Source organism: Bombus pascuorum, chromosome 6, assembly GCF_905332965.1.
Source record: "Bombus pascuorum chromosome 6, iyBomPasc1.1, whole genome shotgun sequence".
Classification (NCBI taxonomy): domain Eukaryota; kingdom Metazoa; phylum Arthropoda; class Insecta; order Hymenoptera; family Apidae; genus Bombus; species Bombus pascuorum.
Window position 1 is genome coordinate 5,857,064 of NC_083493.1, and position 11,411 is coordinate 5,868,474.

The following is an 11,411-nucleotide window of genomic DNA, read 5'->3' on the forward strand; positions in this document are numbered from 1 at the left end:
ACGGTATTGAGCAATTTTGTTATCACGACTATAGCATAGTATGTTACACGTTAAGACTAATTTTAGAAAAATATAAAAATTTCAAACAGATTGTTTGGGTGATCATTCTGCATGTAAAGCATTATAAATATGAACATAGATCTCGATATGTACTTATGTAGTTACGGTTTAAAGTTTCTTTGACAAATCGAAATTTTACTGTTGTTATTGGAAAGTCTTAAGTTTAATATTATAACTCAGCTTTGAGAAATACAAGTTATTTTTTATTCTAAATGACTTTCCAAACAAACAGGCAAAGATTTTCATACTTTATAGTTTTATACTGTAGCAGATTATCCTGTATAATTTTAACAATAAATTATACAATTAAAAGACATTACATTTTTATACATAGATAGAAATATCATTTTACAACGTGGTGTGAACCATGCTATTCTAATTATCGTGTAAATTTCAATTATTTTCCTCTTTTAAATATTAATTATCTCTCTTAAGTTTTAAAGTTTTTTAAGAATCTCGACCAAAAGTTTAATTCAAGATATTAATTATATTTTACTTTAATTTATATATTTACATTGATATTCGCATTTTTTGAGATAGCATCAATTTGTTTTATTCGAAACTGCTTATTAAATATTTTATGTAAATTTTATATATACTAGCTAATATAACATCTAAATAACATACGATGCGTAAAATTGTTCTCTTATACTCAATTAGTAATATTTTGTATAGAAATTTATCGAGAAACTAAATCTTTTATCTTTTTTAAAGTTTTATCATTTTATGTAACTTTTCTAGAATATTGTAATTAGAAAATTATTCGAATACTAAACGATTGAATTACAAAGGTATATGATACTGTATAAAATAGTTCGGTGTAAAGATGGAACAAAACACTAATTCATCAGAAGACGTGATCAAAGCATGTGTATAGAAAAAGCACAGTCAAATGCTGATAATGTAAGTCTTTTCTTATACCGAGTGAAACATGAGTTTATGAAAAATACATAGAGAAAATTCAAAATTGCCGTACCTTTGCTTTCTTAAAAACAACGTATCTGCCTGGTATTATAATAAAATACAAAAATATATCGTATTTAAATAGAGTATTTAGAATCCACAACACGATCAATTCTTTTTACCAATTGATAGTTCATCTTACTGCTACTTCTAAATTATTAACATTCTATATTAAAATGTTGATTCTTATTAGCGGTGTTTCATTTCACGTTAAATATTTTAAAATTCCCAGCATATCGAATCACGTTTTTTTTTTTTTATCAGAATTTAAACAAGGTAATCTTTTTAATATTTTAAATTCAAAGTTTCGTTTAATATATAAGGTTGTTCGAAATTATTATTTCTATTTTATTAGATTTAATTCGATTGTTGTTAATTTTAAACAGTCGTATCTGATAATTCAATTAAGTAAAATGTTGGCAATCAACGTGTTGCTGATTCAGAAATTATTTGTTTGGTGTACATTAGTCAATGGTTTCTTAATGTTATATTACCAGAAATTACATTTACATAATATAGGATTAGAAATCAATAAAACAAGAATTGTGTTGAAATTCTGAGGAAAGGTTAACTTCAAATATAATCCTTCGTTTTCGCGATATTCCTAACTTGTGGGAAAAACTCTCAGGTTTAACTGAAGTATCTTAGCAAAAACTTTAATTTATTTTGTTTGAACATACTTTTATACTAGGCTATTTATCAGCTAAAATTTAATAAAATACATATAAATTTTTATAATACATATTTTTTATGACATTCTATATTGCATTTTATTGTACATGCAAGGACGCGTCAGTGCATTATATTACTGTTATACACATAAATCGCATATACATACATCTTATAGAGCTACCGAAAAAATATTACACTTTTATAAGTATTCAACATAAATTATTTTAAACAATAATTTCTTGATATATCTCGATAAATCATCGCAATATTTAACAGCTTGCATATATTGCACAGATAACGCAATAGGTATAAACGAACATATGTATGTATATGTAATAACTATCTACAGGTATAAATAAAAAATACTGTGAAGAACAAATAAGAGACATTTGATTATTCAAATTATTGAAATTTTAATCCTATCTAAAGATAAGATTATCTAAAGATAAGATCTAAAGATCCTATTGAATTCAATGCAATATATTCTTTATAGAGTGTTTGATAAATGGAAAGTACCAAGATTAAATAACAAAATTATCAAATATCAAAATGATTTCTCGTACATTGAAATTAATATTAATTAAGGAGGGAATGAGATATTTAAATAAATTCGCACAATGTACTACTATGTTTGGATGTTTCTACCATTGATCTTATAATTATTTTATACGTATATGCACGCATTAAACTTTGAAGTAAAAGTTAGATACAATTAATATCTTAACAAGTTACTTTAATATTACTTATTGAGAGCTATGTTGATATTAAAAGAGTAAAAATTAAATGCGTATCTTATACAATAATTGATCGAAACTCAATAATTAATTATGCACATTAATATTCTATTAAAGTACGAATCATTTTGTTTTCACAATCGAGAAATTTCACGTTTATCAAACACAAATTTTCTATAAGTAGGAGTTATTCTTCCCTTCTTGTAATCTTTCCACAACATAAACCACTGTTCATATATACAAACATATCTGTATTAACAAAACAAGAAATGAACAAAAGAGGAATGCTTACGATAGCAGCAGGTCTTTACCTATGAATTATGAAGTTTCGAAGGAACTAAAGATCTGCCATGCATTTACCGAATGAATTGTGCAAACGATACAAATATGTCTAATAGTGGACAATCTACCCTTACTTTGCAGTGTTGCAATCGTTTATAATAATATTATAAATAACGCGCTATAAATGTGAAAGTTATGAAAATTATACGTGATCTCTACCGCGCACATAGAGCGTAAATGAGTGCATGTAACGTTTAACTTGACATTAGATATCCTAACATATTTAAATATGTTGCTAATTATAAATACATATGGTTATGATCAGATAACCGTATAGAATAGGACTCAGCGACAGGTTTCATCGAAATAAAATATATAAGAAAATTCCACATCAAATTAATTAGTTTTCTAATTTTACTTTTTCATCCTTTGTAATTTTGAAGTAAATTGCGTGTAGAATTTTTCATTCTAAATACAGAAATACATGTTATATTCTTTGCTCTTTCTTATGCAAGTTACACATTTTATATCCTACCGTATCTTGTTCCATATATTTTAATTATCTCTTAACTTCTTATTTTAGAAAGGAATGTTAATAAGGATGCTGTAGTTAAATGCACAATGTAATTTTTGTATTAAATAAATCGTAAAAAATCGCTTGATAAATTACTGTTTCCGCAAATCAAATTAATTTAACGTGGAATAATTAGCAAATCCTATGATATCAAAGAATTAAAAATATAATTTTGAAGGAGGGAAACGAAAGAAGTAAGTTGTAAGGTAAAGAGCATATGCGTAAAATGCAAACATAGAATAAGAAAATGATAAGCGTACCTTTATCCTAGACACAGCTTCCTCTGCCTGACACATACGAGTCGACTTGGTAGGTTCTCCTTCACAAACGAGCTGAGTAGATCCGAGGTATCTGGCTCGGAACAATACTCCTTCGATCAAAACTGAAGAATCGTTGAGAAGAGCTGAAATGTTCAAAGAAATGTACCATTTAGACTTCTCACACGATCTCTTCTTGTTCAAATTGCCGAACACCAAAGAATAATCGAACGATGACCGAACAAGTCTAATTGAAGACGCGCTTATTGGAACAGGAATGCTTCCCGTCAAGGTTTCATCATTTTTTAAATTGTCTATTAACGTTATATCCATATCTCTTATTAACCAACTGTTTGCTTGATGTCGTTTTCTGATTTCTTTTAGACTTCTTACAAAATTACCAATTCTTTCTTGTTTCGTAATTAAGTATCAAAACGGTTCTGTATGCGTTAAAAGTTTTGGTATAGCAAGCAAGTATAGTACAATTTTAATGTTCTTCATAGTTCTTTAACATATTCTAATAATGAATACGTTCTCTGGTTGATTTATTTAATTTATTATCTCTTTAAATTCAACGACTAATGTCAGGTATGGAAAATTGGTATCTGTTTGAATATATATGTTTCATATATGAATATTTATTCGTTATATTATTAATTATATATATCACATAAATATCACATAAATTTTTAAATTATAATTATCAATTGTATTTAATTAAAACAATATAATTTCCTTTCTTTGCACTTCTTATTCTCCAAATATCTTATATTCCATAATTGATTTCTTGTAATAGTTCTTCACTAGTTTCAATAAATCTAGGCTTGATCCGAAGTTTCCAATTTTGTATAACTAATATACATATACAATTCAGTTACATAATAAATAGATAAAATGATTCCACTGAAATGGACATTCTTAATTTTTAGCTTTTTCTAACAAATCTAACATCTAAATAGATTATAAGTACATCACAGAAGTTCATTTCGTACAGTACTGATCAACTTCCATAAATATTCTCGGAAAAGGAATTAGATCAAATAGTTATCAGCCGATCGGATATTATCAAGCTATCTGTCATCTTATCAAAGGGTTTAAAGAGATACAAATTCATGACTTCCAAACATGCAGTGATGTTAATGCTTATAAATCAGTTAGATAGTTTGCTTGCTACAGCAAAACTGTTACGTAAAATTGGAAGCAATGTTGTTACTTAAGTTATCCATTAGTAAACTTATTTTTATTCTTATTCCTTCCAAATTTATAGAAATAGGAAAATTGCAAACATAATTCTTACAGTCTTCAATCATCAATGTAAAACCAAAAGTTGTGTTATATCAGTTAAGTAAAATGAAGAACAATTTTGATTAACTTTCCACAGTTAACTGATTATATTGCAAGTTCTAAGTTTGAAAAAATTCTAAATTTTACTTTAAACTACCTACCGAGTATATCCAACAGGAATGCAGCAAATGAAAGACACATTTTATACATTTATTAGTATGTACATAATTTGAAAATGTTAAAAAAGTTAAAATAATCAAAATGATAGAGTTAGGAATATTCTTTAGAGTTTGTTTTGATTCGACTATGGAGTAAGATCATAGGAGTAACATTATCTATAGTATCACATAAACTTTAATCTTGTTGCAGAAGAGTAAATAAGCATTAATTAAGCTTTTTTGCTTTCTTAATCTATATCATACAGTATCAAATAAGATAAAAACAATTAATTTCATATACCTTTAGCTTATCATGATGTTTTCTAACATAGCAATGTTATATCTTAATTTTCTCAAATATTTGTGATAAGCGATATTTTTTCTGATTTACGAATATTTATCATGAAATTTTTAAAATAATTCACAAAAGGTGCACACACATACATAGTATCACTATATTTCTGTACTATTTACCAGAAAAATATATCGCATGATATTAAACAACATTCCTTAGTGAGCAATAAATATTATTGTTATATCACTTATTACAAATATTACAAAATTATTACGAAAAGCAATAATAAATAATGAAGTAACATGTACTTTTTATGTATTCGCAAAAAGTATAAAAATAATTTTCATTACCTTCTTTATTTCTGCTTTTCTTCTTCTCTTCTTTTTCCTATTAAACATAAAAAATATTTGCAATTACTTCACTACTAAAACAAGCGAAAATTCATCATACAATATTATGAATACGTGCTTTTGAAAATTATATTTTGTACCACTTATCAAAGCTTCATTCATGCAATAGTTTTTCAAATCTGTCTCGATAAATAAGTTTTGAAGAAATATTTATTGCAACTAATGTATAGTTAAATAAGTTTCGAAAGACCTTAACCCGAACCATGAATCTCTTTTTATAAAATTAATAATTAAATTTAACGTCAGTGTATAAAATCTATCATTTATATATATTTTGAAAAATACTGTATGGATGTATATGATTTTTATTTCATTGCTTTTATATTGTCTAGCTATCTTAATATTGCAATATTGTTTTAATATTGTAATATTTTTCAAAATGCAATCTGAAGGAAAAAAATAAAAGACTGAAAAATGAAAAATAAGGCAATTACTTTTTTTAATAAAATCGTACTTAAAGATTACCGTTACCATTTGGTTCTACTTTATTTGCATTATGAAAATAACGAAAACTGCTTTGAATTTGTTAATATGCATGCACTTGTGACGTACTATGTAACTATTTATCACTACTTCGTGTATACATAATTTGTAAATTGCATTGATATATATCTCTTTAGATTAGTATATTATACAATTCATATTTAATCACCGAAAAGGAAGAAAAGATGGAAATTATATATGAGGGGTTCAGAAACAAATCAGTACAAGTCCATTAGCATTGAAACCAAAATAAAGAAAGTTTTTACAATTTATATGGTTGTAAATATAAATATTAAAAAAGTGATAACACTAATAAAGATGCAAAAAACGATTTTTATTATAAGACATACGAATAAGCTTAACCGTAAGAGAAAGAAAGAAAAGGCCATGTTTTTAATAGAAATCAGATTAAACCAAAGAATTGTGACATGTCAAATATTTGTCCGAATTATCACTTTCAAAGCCACTGGCATCAAAGTTCATTTGATTTACCTTTGATATGAATGCTAGTGTGTTTTCGTTTATTGTAGGCAAGATTCGATAAAACCTATTTATAATGCAGCGGAGTATAACGTATCAAATCAAACACGTGTTTCTTTTTAATTTCTTTCGCGAGTCGATACTCTGGCCTTCGGATACAACGCGGCTTTTCATCTCATATGTTGATCTCATAAAGTAGAAGATCATTCTGCAAATTTTCTTTACAATAAATTTTGCTAATTATTTAGAAAGCTGCCGTCACATTGAATTTCGATAACTTTTTAATATGTCGTTAAGGGCATGATTCTAAGCAATTTTTTTCTATTCATGTAACCGCCACTCGATCTTAGTTTCCGAGATATTCGCAGAACCTATCGGTATCGTTACAGTGAATATAATTGAGCATCTATAGCAATGTGCGTTAGTTTGTTTGCTGACCGCCTCGCTGGATCGGTTTTAAAAAATTAACGAAAGCCTAAATCTTATCTTTTATTTATACGTAGTATATATAAACGAAGGTTGAAGGAGGTTGAGTATTCCACGGATCTTTCGTATTACAGCTTCGCGCACAACAGCATATTAAAAATGTTATGTTCGAGTTAGTCTTTAAAATTTGGTCGCTGCGTTATGACTAATATAATTTGGATAATAATAACATAATTATAATTCATACTAAGCTTTATATTTTATTGACATTATCCCGTCGGAACAAATTTTCGAACATATTTCTTGCAGCTTCGCGTATGCAGTTGTGAATAATTATTTCGATTTGTGAAGTATGGTACAAAGATAAAGAGATCAATGGCTGATGGATGTAAACTACGTCACAGGTATACGCATATAGATAGAACTCTCTGTAGTGCTAGCGATAGTTTTTTGCAAATACTAAAACAGTCCAGCAGTAACATGCAAAGGGAAAAGTTGTTTAAAATTTCTACGATATTTTAAAAAATCATCGAAATCTAGGGCAGCATTCCTAAATAATTATCTTTAGACCCACTATCAGAAGAAAGATAATTTTCTGATAACACAAAATGCATATTTTCATTTTTTTCTCTCACGTTGAGATTATTCTCTAACTAATAAACAACAAAGCGTAAACTTTACACAACTTTAAAGTGACTTATACTGATCATCCGCTGAATAATTTTAACCAGTAACTCAGTGGTCGATATAAGTACTGAAATCTATTGTATATCTACGTATAAAAGTAGCTACTTTATCAATTGGAATATTTTAACAATAAATTAGTTTTTAGACTATGTAATTCATTTTCAGGGAAAGTTGGACTTGCACTGATTGATTTCTGAACCCTCCATATAATGGTCTCTATGTATATAGTGGAAGAAATAGCAAATGATGTTATTGATTAGGAGGACTGTACTAAGATTACAAATAAATGCAATCAGTTACTCTAAAACTCGAAATTTTCAGAATTCAAATATAAGGTATAAATATAGATATAAAAACCCCAAAAGCATTATAATTTTATCGAACACTTATTTTCGAAATTAATAAAATAAAAAACAAATCCTTTTGAAAAACATTCATGAGAAATTATTAATTGTTTTATGAATATCAAAATATGATATACAATTGTAATATAGAAAAGTACCTTTAATTTTTATTTATTTAATAATAATAATTTAACTTAATTAATAATTACTTGATAATTATTTAATTTTTAAATAATGAGAGATTATTTTTTTTTTAACAAAGAATAAATAACACAAAGATTGTAGTAAATATATCAATTGGTATTTGTTGTTTGTTGTTATTTAACTGAATATGTTACTTGCACTAATGGTAATTATAAATGAATAGAAAAGAGAGTAGTAGCAGTATGATTAGTAGCAGCCATAATAAAAGAAGATAGGTTGATGAAATGTAATTGAAGGGGCACCTTTTTCACCTTGTTGCTGGATTCCTTGAGACTCTGAGGGGACGAGGGAGAATTTTTGGCTGGAGTCTTCTGTGGACTTGTCGTAGGTTGTGAAGGAGTAGTAACATCACAATCGGAAGGCGCGGCTTGAATAACGGAAACTACTGGAGGAGGTGAAATAGAGGCAGAAGCGGAAGTGGATACACAGGCTGAGGTCGAAGCTAAGGGTTCCGAAGGTGCTAGCGGGCTTTCTACCGGAACGACACTCAGGCTTTTCGGGGGAGTTTGCTTAGGAGTTGGCACTTTTCCACTCATCGGTGGTAACATTGTCCTAGTCTTAGGCTTCCTCCACCCCTATGTAACACCAATTATATTTATTATGTTAGTCTGTTTACCCTTAAGATAATACCCCTACACAGATCATGCACTACCTAAGGCATATTTTTTATTTACTTTAATCCTTTACTTAGTTTAACGTATTCTGAATAAACTGGTCTTTATGCATTATAATATCTTTCTTCGCAGAATACACGAGCAACGGGCGATAAAGATCGAGAAGGTGTGAAATAAATTAAAATATTTTCTGTATAAAAATAACGGTTAATTTTACCTCAACAATTTTTTCTAATCATAAATAGTTATAAAATATAAATAAGATATAAATACGAAACTATTTCAATTTTACTTTTATGAGTTTTTATAATTCCTTTATAAAACCCATATTTCCTTTTCTTTATTAAAAATTAATATTTACTATTAACATTTGTAAACTATAATATTTATCTTAGTATCTTATTCAGTTAAATGATATTTTATTGTTATTAAATTTATTTATTATTAAATAACATTATTTTATAATTAATGAACTTTACTGAACTTTTCTTAGATATTGCAGAATATTTTAAAAATATTTTTTGTATTACTAAATAAAGGATTAAGACCATTGAACAATTATATGTTATCATATCATCAAATAAGTTGTATAATATGAGAATTATTAATCTTTAACGAATAAAAGAGTTTTGTTCTTGATATGTATAGGATATTCGAAACTGATTTGTCATGATCACAGTATTTTTCTACACCCTGAATCCTCGATGTTAAAGATCAAATTTCTTTGTTGTATCATATTCTACTCATCGTGAAGACGAAAGGTCTCCAAGGAATCGTGGTTTGCAACTCGATAGTTCTCTTGAAAAAAAAAAGATATGTTGAAGTTCCATTAATTTTAAAATTCGCTTTGCAATATGCTTATGCGCAATTGACAGTCAAATGCAAGAAAAGTAGCATCCATTGTCACACATGAATATCCCAGATCCACTATTATAAATGTGATATCTCCTTTTTTTTCTTTCTCGTTATTAGCCCTTCTTATTCCTGAAGTCATATTTCTACATTCCGACCAAATTTCTCCCCAAGATCACGCACTGACTTTAACGATAAAAAAATTGTTGAATCCATCGATGATGCTGCTTCATCTCACACTAGTCAACCGATTCATCAATTTTCTTATCATCTAAAGTCAGGGCGTAATCTAGGAGAAAAATTGATTTGGAATGTAGAAATTCGAGTTCGGAGCTACGAGAGAGAAAAAAAAAAAAGGGAAATATGGAATTTATAATAGTGGATCTGCAGTACCTATGTATGACAATAGATACTACTTTTCCTGCATCTGACTGCACAATATAAGCAAATTACAAATAAAGTAAATTTGAAAATTAATAGAACTTTAACATTTTTCCCCAAGAGAACTATTGAGTTACGACTTACGATTCCTTGGATACTTTTTGTCCTCACGATGAGTAAAATGCGACGCAACAAAAAAAATTTTGACCTTTAATATCAACAAGGTCAAAGTCAATTTTGTGGCTACTTTTTTGCAGATCTTTGACGATTCAGAGGTGTAGAATAACGCTATGATGCTCATGATAAATAAATTTCAAATACCCTGTACATAATTACTTACTAATAAAATACTGAATCAACAGATACCTTCTAACATAGAGTATCGATAATAATAATTTGTACATACATATATTTGCGTGGTTATATATAAAAAGTAATATTTTTAATACAAAGTATTTTGTTAATTGTATAATCCGAAATATAAATGGCAATAACAAGAAAAATTTTACTGAATAAATAATAAATATTGATAAGTTTTTAATTTTCATTATTAAAGGTTAAAATTATTAAAAATCTTTGACAGAACCTGGTTCAACATTTATAAGGACTATATTCTAAGTTGCTGAATAAATGCTTTTATAATAGATATTTAGAATAAGAAAAATTAACAGTAATTTTTTAAATACGAGATTTGAAAAGATAACATGATAAAATAAGAAGATAACTGTAATAATATAAAAGTGGAAAAAAGTTAAAGTTCGCACTAGAAAGAAAACGGTACTATATGTATTCGGTATCTTCGATTAGATATTATTTTTTTATATTATACATTTCGCCTGTAACAAAATACATGACGATTTCAGTTTATATGTATAGTACATATACATATACTGTTATCTTTAGAGGTGTGTTTTAATTTTATTAATTTGCGCGAAAACTATTTCGTCAATTCATAAGATTTTGATTTTAAAAAACCTTATTGAATAATATTATTTTATTATTATATATCTTACCTTGTCGTCGTAAAAACCCTGATCGTCTGTTCTTTGCTGTCCAAGTAAACGATCAGTTTCGAGGTCAGTATCTGCCTCTTCTTCATCTGGACCCTCCTCGATTTCAACATCTGCTTCTTCACCCGTACGACGAACTTCCGACTCTTCGCTATTATTTTCCACGCAAATTCTCCGCCTGCCATCCGATAGACTACATTTTAGTTAGATGTTCTTAAAGAACAGTAATTATATCTCAAAT

At 27.6% G+C, this 11,411-nt stretch overlaps 1 protein-coding gene across 8 annotated transcripts in view; it reads right to left on the minus strand.

Moving 5' to 3' along the window:
- The window catches only part of LOC132908030 (uncharacterized), a 39,121-nt gene that overhangs the window by 15,044 nt on the left and 12,666 nt on the right, over positions 1-11,411 (minus strand). For 2 of the 8 annotated variants that reach the window (XM_060961560.1, XM_060961568.1), the window contains exons 10-13: positions 11,174-11,363; positions 8,556-8,888; positions 5,630-5,666; positions 3,546-3,688 (exon numbers count right to left, since the gene is read on the minus strand). In XM_060961560.1, coding sequence (XP_060817543.1) covers positions 3,546-3,688; positions 5,630-5,666; positions 8,556-8,888; positions 11,174-11,363 — 703 coding nt within the window. The remainder of the gene's footprint in view (positions 1-3,545; positions 3,689-5,629; positions 5,667-8,555; positions 8,889-11,173; positions 11,364-11,411) is intronic. The other 6 variants (XM_060961562.1, XM_060961564.1, XM_060961561.1 and 3 more) reach the window with 6 other exon arrangements.